This window comes from Aptenodytes patagonicus, chromosome Z (genome assembly GCF_965638725.1).
Source record: "Aptenodytes patagonicus chromosome Z, bAptPat1.pri.cur, whole genome shotgun sequence".
NCBI lineage: Eukaryota > Metazoa > Chordata > Aves > Sphenisciformes > Spheniscidae > Aptenodytes > Aptenodytes patagonicus.
The window spans coordinates 46,248,346-46,261,988 of record NC_134982.1 but is presented as its reverse complement, the minus strand read 5'-3'; the positions used below and the strand labels follow the sequence as shown (position 1 = coordinate 46,261,988).

Below are 13,643 nucleotides of genomic sequence, written 5' to 3'. Positions count from 1 at the left end.
GCTGGGAGCAACTTCCCTGAAATTATGCGTGAGAAGCTAGAGAGGAAAAACTGGGGAGAAAGCTCTCTGAAGTCCTCTTGGCTTACAGGACGAGCTTGCTATTTCACCTCATGTTTAGTTTTTAGTCTAGGAAGACATTCAGCTTGTCACTCAACAACTTGTCAGCAATGTATCTTATGATTAGAGACTTCACAGTCTTTAAAATTCATGGTGATACGCTGCTGGACAGATCTGGGAACCACCTGTTTTTTGGCTCTCGGTATGTTAGTTGAAACTTCTCCTTGAATTCCAGCGTCCGCGAGCTGCTTGCTCTTAGGAGATTGCTCCTGTGATATGAATTGCTAATGTCTGAAAGAGCTGAAGGCTGCTCAAGTCACCCTGGCCCTGGTGTGTAACTGCAGTAATTGAAGTGTTTAAACTCCTTAAACAACTTAGAGGGGAAGTCAGGTTTCTTGGAGTGAGTGTGAGAGTGCTGAACAAGGCAGGTGCTTGGATGAGTGCTTAGGAGGGATTTGTAATGGCAGTGTATCTCTGGGTATGTTTTCAAGCCCTGCCACTATCCAGAGCTTAACTGTCCAATATCCTGTGCTAAGCATCAAGAAGATTATGAACTGTTCAGTGTGTGCCCTGGATATGTGGACGATTCAGCATGGTTTACATTTGGAAATACAGTTTTGTAACAGTTAAACATAAGAAAGACTGGAAGTAGGGGGGGAGGAGAGGAGCGCCCAAACATCCTTCCTTTCTTTTGCAACAGCTGCAGAGATGAAAGTCCTGAAACTGTCATCGTAAAAGCTTAGTACGTTAAAAGGCACATATAAATTTTCACTACATCTTTAAAAAACCTTGCAATTTATGAGAAGCAGGATGTCTGGGGTTTTGTGTACTGAAGGTAGGTAATACTGTTTTAATTGTTTCCAGTGTAATTCATAAGCTAAATGGTACAAATCAAGGTTTTGAAAGTGAGAATAGTTGCTGAGAGTTTATGGATTGTGAGATGATTGTGTTTCTGCATACTAACGAGGTTGAAGGGCTGGAAGTATATTTGAGCAGATAAAGCTGCAACATGGAGCCACAGATTTTTTTTTTTTCTTTTTTTCTTCTGGATTAAAATCAGGCTTGAGAGTTTGCTTTAACTCAGCTGGTGAACTAGCAAGTTTAGATGTTTGGGTTGATTTCTTTAGATTGACCTTGGCCATCAAGACAGTGTAAGCCAAAGGAGCAGTCACTGGGTTAGGTGCTGGAAAGCACCTCTGACATTTAGCACTGTGTCAATGAAGCATTTCCAAGAGCGCGGAAAAGTTACTGGGTTTCCAGTTCTTGGTCGGTTTTTGGTGTGGGGAGATGCTCAGTTTCTGCTATGATTGTCCTTTCCCTCCTGGCTATTTTTATTGCCACCCTCTCTCTCCCTGTGCCATTCACCTTCTACCTGATGAAAGGGTTATGGTAGCTGGGTAAGAAGTAGCTGACTTTTGCAGTGTTTCTGTCAACTTAAATCATGCAAGCTTTGAATGTGATACTCTCTGAGCCTGGTGATGGCAAGTTTGTCATGTCTTGAGGAGTAACCTTATGCTTGCCGTGCTGGTAGCTTTCCAGGAGCTTCTTTCCAGGCAAGAACAGAAGTACAGTTTTCTTATTTTGCTCTTTTCCTGATAAATGCTTCCCCCTGCCCCCCACTGGAATCACTATTAGATATTTGCAGCTTTTTTGGCTACATGTATCAGACTTTGTTTTTACAGCTAAGTGGACTGGTGATAATCAGCTGCGTGACATAGTTGGCAAGCTGCTGTACGGGGCTTTGGTGCTTCAGCCTTCTGTGAAGCTTTATGTATGTCATTTTGAATGTCTGATTATATACTGCAGTTTATCTAGTCACATCAAAAAGTCAGCACTTTGCTGTAAGGCAGCAATGGGTAAACTAATCATCTGACTTTTTTGTTTCCTACTATAAATATTTATAGCAAAGGGTACAAGGAAAAGGCAGTAGCTGATTTTCAGAAGTATTTTTTCTTTGACTAGTAAAGGTTGTTAGCCTTTTCATTTTACTTTGAATTTGAAAATTAGACTCTTTTCCACCAAAAACTTCAGATCTTTTTTTTTTTTTTTTTGCTACTTAGAGGAGTTGGTTAGCTTTAGTCATTAGAGAAAGGGTTTTTTTCCTGCCATTTCTACATGAAGTCTTACAATTATATCTGGAAGAAAAGTATCTCTAGTTTTTCTGGTATCTTGAACAAACTTCTTCTCATGGAAGGAATGCTTCTAATGTACCCTTAGGTACATTATCATTTTTTGATGATGCTAAAAGCTTTTTGTACTGCTGCATATTAAAGTATTAGGAAGACATTAGTGTGTACTCAAAGCCATTCTGTCCTAATTTATTATTTAATTTAATTTAAGAGACAGCTTGTCCTGAAAATTGTCTCTCTCTGGGCTATTGACTAGGACTTTAATATGAGACTTCCACAAAGTAAGATTGGGGATGGGGTGGGAAGTCTATGTTTTTGTTTCCCAGTGCTTGTAGAAGGTTCAGGAACTGGGCTAGGAATAGGCAACTTCAGAAAACAGATTTTCACTGTCACGTTAGTTATAAAGCTTTATGTATATGGGTTCTGTTTACTAGATTGTGGTTGAGTACAGTGTAGGATTTGCCAACTTGAAACTTAGTTGTGAAGCTTGAAGGATTTCCCCAGGTTTTCAGTCACTAGAGTTTAAAGTTGGATTATAGATAACCAAAACCTTTATGTATTGTACTGTGGATTGAACTTTCAGGATACGAAGCAGTTTGTACAAGTAACTGGCATCTCAAAATGCCAAAACTCTCAAGTTTGTGAGAGTTTTAATCTAACATTAGGTCTCATGTTTTTACTAAGGAAATTGTTCACATCCAGTAACTTCGCTAGTTTGTATGGCTTTAAAATAGAAGTGTTTTCTGTCAAAAAAACAGTTTTTCAAAAAAATACTTGTGGAAGTTGTCGCTTGGGGTACTGAATTGGGAAACAATATGTCATGTGTGAATGAGTAAATGATTAAATGGCCAGAGGGGTTATTTACGGTATAATTTCTAAGCCCTTTGCAAAAGTCCTCCTTATGGTACGAGAAGATGAGCACCACTGTATTAATAGCAGGGGCTAGTTCTTACTGCTCCCAGAGGAAGAGCACTGTGCTGTCCTGGTGAATGTTTCTTGTGTAATCTCAAGTAACATACTGCAGTTTTCCATATTGTGCAGGGATAATTTTGGGATTTTGCCATATTTAGGATGCTGGTTATCACGGTGTTGACCTGCTCTCTGCAAGCATGCTGGGTAGTTTGCTTTCTGGTACTGAGACGGTGGCTCTTGCTGCCACGTGTTGCTGCTCATCCTAAATTTTGAACACAGGGCCTATTCCTACAAGTGTAAATTTACTTAGGTAAATAGTCTGTTCCTGTAAACAATTTACTTGTATGTTTAAGAAAGTTAAACCGCAAGTAGTATTTTGGAATTAAGATTGCCTAAAGCACAAATAAGGCAGTGGTCTTTTTGTATAGTTGTGTTTAAACAGACTTTTCAGTGTCTTGAAAAAGAATATTTCGGCCGATGAACAACTACTGAGACTTCAGGGTATGTGAAATGACATACTATCAAAGGCCACTTTGCTTCCGATTTAATCTGCAGTGGGACTGGGGGGGACCCACATGTACTTCTGTGAGAGGTAGAGTGTCTTTTGGAAGCATACCCCAGAATGCAATCACCTGATGTGGTGGAGGGTTTTGATTTAGCTTTTTTTCTGCCTAGCATTTGTGAAACTTTAAATCATTACATTTTTTCTCAGTTCATACCTAGGGTTTCTCTATTTCATTTTTTAATTCATTGCTTTTTGACACAATTCTGTCCTCTGAACTTTTGTATCCCTTCCTTTTTCGCATACTAGGTTTTTTTTTACACTGTAGCATTTACAAAGATTTTGCTCAGTTACTTGCTTCCACTATCTGATAAATAAGTACTGACTTACTTGCTGTGCACTTGTTCATGGTTGCTTTTTTTAACCTTTCAAATCAATAACTCCATCATGAGCGTAAGTGAAGTTTGAGCTCTGGCTTTGAAAATACCTTGGGATGTGTCTAGCTTTGAATACAAAGCAAACCATGGAAATATAGATAGATGAACAATCTTACAGGTTTTGCAGACTTATGCTAGATATATGCCGTAAAACTGAAGCGCTGTTTTGTCTCTTCATGAATATAATTTGATACATGGTTTTTACAACTCATTTATGATAATAAAATATCGTCTTTTAATATATAGTGAACAGACTCCAAAAATAGGCCTTTCTTTCTATATAAAGTATATTAATTAAGAAAATGAGTTTCTGGAAAATAAAGACACAGAAAATAGAATGTGCTGCACATAGAACAGATTTAATAGTATCAATAAACTGTGCATATCCATACTTGGTTTTGATTTTTCTAGTTTCGTTTGGTGAAAAGAATTGTCGACTTCGGAATGTAGTTACAAAGTCCTAGTATTAACCAGCGTAAATTTCAGAGGTCTCTGGCTTTTTTAAGGAGTTTATTTTCAGTTGTTTTGTTTTGTTTTGTTTTTCTTGTGTGGGGTTGTGTGGGGTTTTCTTTTGTTTTTTTTTTGGGGGGGGGTGTTAAGAAAAGAAAATACAAAGATACTTCAGATTTTTTAGTTACACTTACCCTTTCAAGACAGGCATGTTCCATGTTAAAGTATTTCGGTCAATTGAAGCATGTGAATTCTGTTTACGTAAACTCAGAATGTCTTCCAGCTTTAGTAGCAGACAGATTATCTTTGTTTTCCCTAGAGAGAGAGTTCTAATAGCAGGATTTTAGCATGAAACCTGGGGTTTTTTCAGCTTCCGTGGTCTCAAGAGGTAGGCTTTCTCTGGCATGCTCTGTCCATGTTGCTTCTGAGCACGTCTGTTTTTGTAGCAGAGTCATTTTGCCCTGTCTGACTAGTACTCTTGCCTTTGCTTACCATTAGCTTGCCAGATACTGGTAGATTTGTCTTCCATGGCAGTTGTTTGAAAACGTATTTTTTGGCCAGATTTTCCATTGCAAGAAAACGGGCTTGATGACAAGACAGTCTGGTATAATTTCCAAATATAGATATATATTTTAGATGTATATATAAAAAACTTCCAGTTTCAGTGAAAAAGGAAAAAGGAAGAAAAAAAGGCAACCATGAAAGCAGAGCTGCTGTTGGTTAAAACAAAAATTTTGAGCCTCCAATATGAGGTTACTGTGTGTTGAACATGAGAATTTCTTTCAGATGTGATGTTATCAAAATGACAGTGAAAGTGCTCAGCACTGACATTGTAATGGTGACTATGCATTTTTTCTTGTGATTGTAAGTCAGAGTAAGGATTGGAGTTTGGTTTTGTGTCTGCCTTCTTTACTGTCCACTAGTGATTAATGGGAGATAAAAAGGAAAATAATTTACAGTGAATACACTTAACTACAGGTTCTGGTGCAGTTGAGCCATGCATTACTGTACTGAGTTTAGCTTGATTTCTTCAGTTTTATTTAAAGATGGCAATTCAGACCATGTAGAATGGTCTGAATCCATCCATTCCACCTGGATGGCTTGCAATAAATAAGGGATATACTCACTTTCCCCTGAAATACATGCATCAGTTTAATTACCAGAATCTTAAAGAAGATGGAAGAAGAGCTATGTGACAATGCATACAAAGTATTTGGTTAGTAGCATTTACTTTTTTTTAATTCCCTCTTTCCATTACTAGGTAGATGATGGAGAGTAAATTTGATGATTTAGGTGGCTTTCTATTGTGGTATGAAGCTCCTGATATTTGTGTGAAAATGAAAAAGGATTCCTCTAAGAGAGAAGACAAGCAAGGGAAGTGGGATAGGCAGTGGCCTGATTTTAGTGAAGGGAATTTTTATTTATTTGCTTATTTTTTGAAACAGATGGCATTTTAGGTTTCTCTTCCCCCAAAGCAATGGATTTAGGATCATGAAAGTAAAAGAATGCCTAAAATGGGAACGAGACACTCCTTTCTGGAAGAATCAGGAGCCAGTTTTGACTGTGCATCAGATACAGATAGGTGAGATCAAGGAAAAAAGAGGGCTTTGTTTAGTGTCCTAGTGAGGAGTTTGGACAGGAAATACCACGAGTACTCAATGTGTGATCTTCAGGGGTTGCGGTGAGGGAGGAAACCTCAAACCTGGCAGTCGGCAAAGCAAAGCTCAAATCTAGAAGTTTTTCCATCCACATGAGAAGAACTGGGGCTGAGGCTATTTACAAAAGAGGATAGCAACATCTGGATTCTGTGACCCTGGTCATAATCCCTTTATGTTTTCTTGCAGAAGCCCTGAGGTCCAGTCACCTGTGCTAGCACAATGGTGTTAGTTTGGAGTGTTAAGAGCACAGTACCAGAATTACTCATTCCCCTTTTCACACTCCCATGCAGGTCACTACCTAACTTGTGTCAGTAAAATTTCCTCTGAATCCTGTTACAAGGTCTGACCAGAATTATTGCTGGCTTGGAGAGGCTGAGCATCTTGGTGTTCTTTTAATGCAGATAAATCAACTTAGTATTCGGGAAGATGATGTCCTCACGAGTCCTCTGTAGTCTAACAGGGATGCCCAGTGATGCCTAATAGACACGCCTGAATGTGAGGTCTGAATGAAATGGTGCCAGTTTGTTTCTTTAGCCGTTATTTTGAGCAAAAGAAAATAGCGTTATGATAGTGCTTGCCATTTTGTGCAGTAGCTTTGCGGTTAGAGTATTTATCCAAGAAGTAGGAGTCTGGGTTCCATGTTACTCTGTTACATTTCAGCACATGCCAAAACTTACATGAAAGGTAAATATTGGGGGGGGTTATCCTCTGCCCTTTTGCACGAGCTTTGCCAGTGAGTGGCAAAGTTTCATAGGGCTGAAAAGGTGGATCAGCAGAGAAGGTGAGTCAGTGGCTCAGTGACAAAGAATTCACCTAGGAGGGAGGAAAATACATGTCACACAAGGCATGTCTTTGCTTTTCTGAGGAGAAAGGAAAAGGTGAAAATTATATAAAACTTCTTGCAGTCCATTTAATTTATTTTAGTGTTGGTAGCATTATTACAGTGAGTGCAGCTTTCTGATTGGGAACTTTACCTGTCTGGAGAAATTTCCTATGAAGAAGCTGCCAGTTTCCCCTGTGCAGGTGGGAAGATGGAGGGGATAATGTGCCATAGACAATGTGAAAAGGCAGAGGGAGATTGCACAGAATCCAGTGTATATCAAGTTGAGGTTTAACTAGTCAACGCTCCCTGCTCTCCTCTGTTCCCCTCCAATTTGAGGCTTTTTTTTTTCTTAATTGTTGTTGTTGGGCTTTTAAACACAGAAGAACTGATGCTAATTTACCCTCTGCTCTGCCACCACTGGCAAGCAAGTGGCATTAAATGTGTTTAAAAAGTATGTTTAAATTGAGACTCATGCACCTTCTGCCTTTACCTTTCTATCAATCCTTTATTCAAAATAAGCATGATATTAAAAGTTTTTAAAATAGTTTGGAAGTGGCTTTTTTCCATCACCTAGTAAAATGTTAAAGAGAGATTTCGTTACTTTAGTATGCATAAATGTTCCACCACAACTCTATGGATTGCTGATACATGCATTTCTATCTCTTTTCTTTTTCTTCCTGCTCCTTCTCACTGTTTTTTTGCAGAGGTTCTTGTGCTTTTTCTTATCTGCTTGTCTTTTCCCCTTCACCTGGAACATTTGCACATTAGTACTTACCAAAATTGTGGTGAATTTAGAGCAAAGCAAATTAAGACCTTGCAGTTCAAGATAGTTCAGCTTTGTAGCTGGCTCCACTTCTACAGCAGTTCAGTACACTATAATGTGTAGACACTGTTGGCACTGGGAGACTGTTCATCATCTGTCTGACAGCAGGTCAACGCTGCAAGCAAAACGGCACTTAGCTACTTGAATTCAAGAATCTAATATTTTCTCCCCAGTAAGACCTGCAGCCTGGTTCAAATGATCCAGACCTTATTATTTGTGACATTGTCTGCATTGTGGTGGACACAGCTATTCTCTTGTAACTATTTATTTTCTTTAAAGGAAGTCAAGATAGTTTACACTTGAAGGGTACTTGGACAAATCTAGGACACCTGTTAACTTGAGTCAAGCTGGAATTCTTGTGAAAAGCTGAGCATTTGCTTCCTGGCTGCTGGGAAAAAAATTTGCTTTCAGGTAAGTCTGGAAATAAGCTTGCTTCATACTTCATCTGCTTTAGGCTTTTAGCAATAGCAGAGTGGAATTTACCAGTAGTAAAAACCTGATTATTATATGTGCTGAACAACAAGGATTTTTGAGAAGTCTAACAAATTTCTCTTTGGGGGGGCTGTGTGTATGTGCTTGACTGAATTTCTTGCCTGCATTTCCCAAGAGAACAAGTGCTTTATCTTCTTCATTATCACTACCCATATCTTTGAACATCCTTTTTTCCCTTTACTCTGTCTTCTACCTTAAAACTAACCACTGTGCCCTTTGAGGATGCTGTGGGTTTTTTTTTTTTCCACAGTGGGAGTATTTGCCATTCACATTAGATCTCAAATGGAAGTACTGAGGTTCAGTTAATGGTCCTCTAGGCTGTAACCTTAATTGCTTGGAGGCACTGTTTGAGGAAGCAGTGTACCCTGAGGACACTATGTCCTTAGAAGGATAGGAAAATTGAGTCCTTAGCACGATATGGTTTCTGTCCAAGAAATGTATTCAGGTCTTGCTTAAATAAGAACACCAAACACTCCATGTTTCTCACTGTGCCTCTAGTCCTAGTTATCCTATAGATACATGAAATGGCAGTCAGAAATAGGTGTATTGTGGCATCTCACAACGTTGTCAAGTAAGTTTAAAGAAGTGTATTTACTGGCTTCAGCAAAAGCTTTGTTCGATAAAATGCTGTCATGGACATGAAAATATTGTCTGTTAAGTAACTGATATACGTTTCTCTTTTTTATAATCGGACTGTCTGAGCTTGGTAGGACTGAATTATAATGCAGAACCATACTCCATACTTATATTGCAATAGTTTATTTTAAAAGCTGGATGAAATAGATTGAAGAGGGAAGAGCTTGTGATAGTGCGGAGAAATGCAATCAATGCCAATTAACTTATTTAACATTTCTAGTGTAGAGACATCCAATGTTGTGGTAGCATTTAATCATTAAAGAACAAAAGATGTTGGTAACTTGTAGTTGTTTAATATCTTCCAGGTTATCAGAGATGGTGATTTGAAGAATCAGGTTTCCGATATGAACAAAGTAAAAACATCAGCTGAAAAAAGGTAAATTTAAAACTACAATGACTTCTCAACATCAAGGTATTCGAGATTTGTGAAAAAACAGTCTTTATCTTAGTAATAAGATAAATAAAATATACATTATGGGTCCCTGAGAATGTGTAAGTTGATGTCCCTGACTGAGGGAGTCGGTATTGTTTAGCATAAAGTAGCTTCACATTTAATAAATAACTTTTCAAATTTAAAAATTTCAGATAGTGTTAGACATGTTCAAATATAAAATATACATTAAATTTCATTGAAACAATTATCAATTAATTTAATCATTTAATACAAATATTGGCAAAACTTAAAATGATTTCTACTGAAGGAATTAAAGGACAAGTTTATAATACTGTATAAGAAGCCATGAATTTGTCATAAAATGTATATCATTCTCCAGCAATCCTGCAATCCAACACGCAGCTAGGACAAACGAGTGAGATTACAGAAGATTTCAAGAGTTGGAAAGTTGTGTGTGTTATTTTCATGATAACTTGTTTTAGCAAATATTTGAAAAAGTTATGAAATTGTCTATGGAAGGCAACATGTCTGTTAAGCATCAGGAAACTATTGAAAGGCTTTCAGTCTTACTCTTTTCTTAAGCTAGCACAGGTTAAACCACCTCGTTAAATCAAACCATCTAATCAGATTTAAAAAAACATATAAAGGTGGCAAAATAGGGAATTTTGGCTTTAGTCTTAATTCTCTGAAATACCAATTATTTTCTAAATGAGTGGATGAATTTGCATGAAGGACATACTCTACGGTGGATTAATTTTTGTATCTTGGGATGGATTTAAAATTTGAATTTAAATGCTTGCATGTAGAATCATCTTTGCTTTTGCTGACTTTAACAGTGGAACGGCTTGATATCAGAGACTGGTTGTTCCTGTTTGTGTGAGGAATGGATCAAAAGAAATAGTAAAGAAACTATTATAGTTTTCTACTTAACACTATATTAGTTCCTTCGGCATTGTGATAAGCAAAGACAAATTCTCCATCAGCAATGGGTATTCTTGGAAATACTACTAATTATAATACATAAAATATACCATCACAAAGAATATTAGATTTTTGCAAAGTGGCTACTTAAGTGCCATTTATTCTTCTTTAGTTATTGAGTTAAAATGAAAGTTTCCATCCCTGCCATTCAAAACAGTTGTTCCCTAGGTCATGAATAAACTATGGTGAATTTATTGTACAGAGAGAGCTGTGAACTAATCAGAAGTATCAGCTCTCTAAAGATTATTTGATAACTGTGGAGGTGGTTGAGGAAAAAAAAATTGGAAGTGGTTTGCATTGGAATAAAATTAAAACAAACTCATGAGAAGCCTGCCTACTTTAAAATAGTTTTTTAAAGAGTCACTTTAACATGCTGAAACACAGAAGACCTGTTTGCTGTGGGGGAAGAAGACACTCCCTGATACATCAGTGTGCTGGCTGACTACAAACAGCAGTTTCAGAGGAAGTAGGTAGAGTTGGGAAACTGAAGGTTTCTGAGGACTTTCTTCATTTGACTATTATCTTTTGGAAGGCTTCTTGCAAGATGAATAGCCGAAAACCATTCTAAGATAACTGAATTTTTATAAGCTGCCATGGCAGCCATTAGAGTTATCTTTCTCATCATGAGCAGAGACTTAGAAAGGTGTAATTATGTGTTTTAGCATTTGCGTAGCGAAAGTACTGTACAGTGAGTAATGGAGAGTTGTGAGTCTAGCACTTCTTCATAATCAGAGTAAGAATGCTTAAACCTTTTGGGAGTAGTTGGGACTGGAAGAAGCATCCCTGCAGTGAGGGAACTTTCTTTGAGAAGGTGTTTTCTTGTTGAGGGAGTTCTCTTTCAAATGTGAAACCCAGAAGTCCTCTGTACCTCACTGTCTGGGCAGTTGCTTCCTCTATATCTACTCATAGCTTTTGTAACCAGAGAAAGAGGAAATCCACAAAGCTCTCTGGTTAGCTAGGGTCATGCTGTACGTTTTGGCAACAGTTGAGATGACAGCAAGCTTGTTCATGCTTCCTTTCCGCAAGTAAGATGGTGGTGTGATGGGCATTTTGAGCTGCGGCATTTGAACGTGGGATGGAGATGCAGTTTCCTGCCTACAGAGACATGCAGTGTACAGGATCAAATAAGCCTGGTAAACTTCAACTCAGGATGCTTAAAGAAAGTCTAAATCCAGCCCAGAATAATAATTATCGGTTGTCTTCAGAACTCATGAGACTTGGGTTAAGTAGTGAAAGACAGAGATGGCAAACCTAGTGGTTGTGTCTGTGGGAGTCAGGGAGCAGAAACCAAATAGCTGTAGATCAGCCATCTTCTCTTGTTTGCACAGAAGGATCCTGGAAGAACTAACCAAATGGGTGAGGCTGCGAACAGCCAAAGGTGGTTTGAGTTGTTCTAGAAAATACATCTGTTTTTTCATGTGTGAGAGAGTAACAGGTCCCATGAGCAGGAAAGTGGCATTAAAATACCACATATGTGTTTAAAGCTTTACTAAAATAACCTGATTGCCATCAGGAAGTTGAGGCAAGTGCTCCATCCAAGTGCTCTGGAGTAGAGCAGTGACTGGATACCAAAGCAGTGGTGGTTAATCACTGTCAGAAGGAAACGGTACACCGTTTGTTTCTGGACGTGCTCTTTCCTTCTCTTCCTGGTTACAATTAATGAGTGAAAATATTTTGAGCTTTGGCTAATGATCTGAAAGAGAAGAAAGAGTTCTTGTTAAAATTGCAGACAACTTGAAGCTGGAAAGATCTGCATAAATATTGGAGAACCAAATGATTTCAAAATACTCTTGTGAAATGCAGAATATGGTTAAGAATATTTGATGGAAATATGTGCAAGGTACCATGCTTAGAGAGTTACACTACTGGAACGGATAAAGCACAGTCACATTTGTAGTGAGGAGATCCAGAAATAGTAAGATTAAACTCCAGGGAGAAAAACTTTCAAAATGAAAGGATACAAAGCGTTAGAACAAAGTTGTCTTTGGTTATTGAATCACCATTTTTGCAGGCCTGGTTGGGCATATGTCTGTCAGGAAGAGCAGCTGTGGTGTTCATCCAATTCTGAAGAGAATAGTTTAGATGACCTTATGAAGTTTCTTCTGGTGCTCCTTAGTCATTATTTTTGTAACTAAAGATAGTAGAGAGACTATGTAACCCTCAATTGACTATGGAGTGCTCTTGTGAGAAGGTACAAGTGTGCCTGTGTGTGGGTGGGGTGAAAAATGTCTCTTAGATAACAAGAAGGGTTCTTCACATTGTGGGGAAAATAAGTCCTGTATGAAAGGCTGGCCACAGTGTTCAGGGTATTCATGTGAGGTTCTGCAATGTCAGCAGCTTAAGAGGAAATCTAGCTCTGACAGGACACAGTTTTTATTGTGCCATTCTGACTCTTTCCTTGGTTTACCTAGCTGTTGGATTAAAAATACTGAATTCCACGGTGCCTCTCTGTTCTGGAGAGCTATCTTCTAGATTTGGATCCTGAGTGGTTTGTTGGTCAAAATGTATGTATTTGCATTACAAATACCCAGACAGAGTCCCATTGCAAATTGGGCTTGCATTTTGTTCTTAGGTCAAATGGACTGTCACAACAGTATTATGTACAGGAGCAGAGTCAGTTAGGCTGGCTGCTAGGCTGGCTGCCATAATTCCTGTCCTACAGCCTTTTTGATTTACCGTGCAGATGTTGAATGCTGTCACAGTATTATAACCACTATGTATATTAGTGTAGACTACTAATAAATAAAGAGTACAATTCTTGTTTTAAGAAAAAAACCTCAGTCATAGCTAAGAGGAAATCAGGACTTAAATTTATATTTCAGCATAGACTCTGGGCTGGTGTTACTTTCAAGAACACTTTATTGGGTATGCTGAAGACGTGAAGTTTATTTGGCTGTATTTCTGTTGGAAGACTTCTTGCAAGATGAATAGCCTAAAACCATTCTAAAGATACCTCTTTAACTGCTACAGTGAGCACTCATTGCTCTTGATAGAAACTCTGGCCCCAGGAGGAGATTATACCTCTAAATCTTAGGACTTAAATTGTTATACCACCCAGTAGTGAGAATGACTTACCCTTCCTAAACCTTTTAAAGCTTTTAGTAAGTATGGAGAAACTATGTTCGATGCTAACTTTCTGTGCATGGTATATTACTTCCATGGGCCAGTGTTGCTTGAATTTTGCAGGCCGCAGCAGTCAAAAATCAGGTTTGCTCTGAAATTTTAATACCTGTAAATGAGTTTTGTCTTTACAGAAACTTAAGTTTTCTTTTTTTTGTTTGTTCCTAAGGATCATCTTTGCTTTCGGTTGTTTCCAGCTTTCAAACTACATTTATTTCATTATGAGACC

General features: G+C 38.1%; 1 protein-coding gene across 4 annotated transcripts in view; it reads left to right on the top strand.

The window, feature by feature from the left end:
• The window catches only part of AGTPBP1 (ATP/GTP binding carboxypeptidase 1), an 84,688-nt gene that overhangs the window by 7,417 nt on the left and 63,628 nt on the right, over nt 1-13,643 (top strand). For 3 of the 4 annotated variants that reach the window (XM_076362092.1, XM_076362090.1, XM_076362091.1), the window contains exons 2-3: nt 8,071-8,202; nt 9,225-9,295. In XM_076362092.1, coding sequence (XP_076218207.1) covers nt 9,264-9,295 — 32 coding nt within the window. In that variant the 5' untranslated portion in view covers nt 8,071-8,202; nt 9,225-9,263. Of the gene's footprint in view, nt 1-7,932; nt 7,964-8,070; nt 8,203-9,224; nt 9,296-13,643 lie in introns of those variants that run through there. The other variant, XM_076362093.1, reaches the window with a different exon arrangement.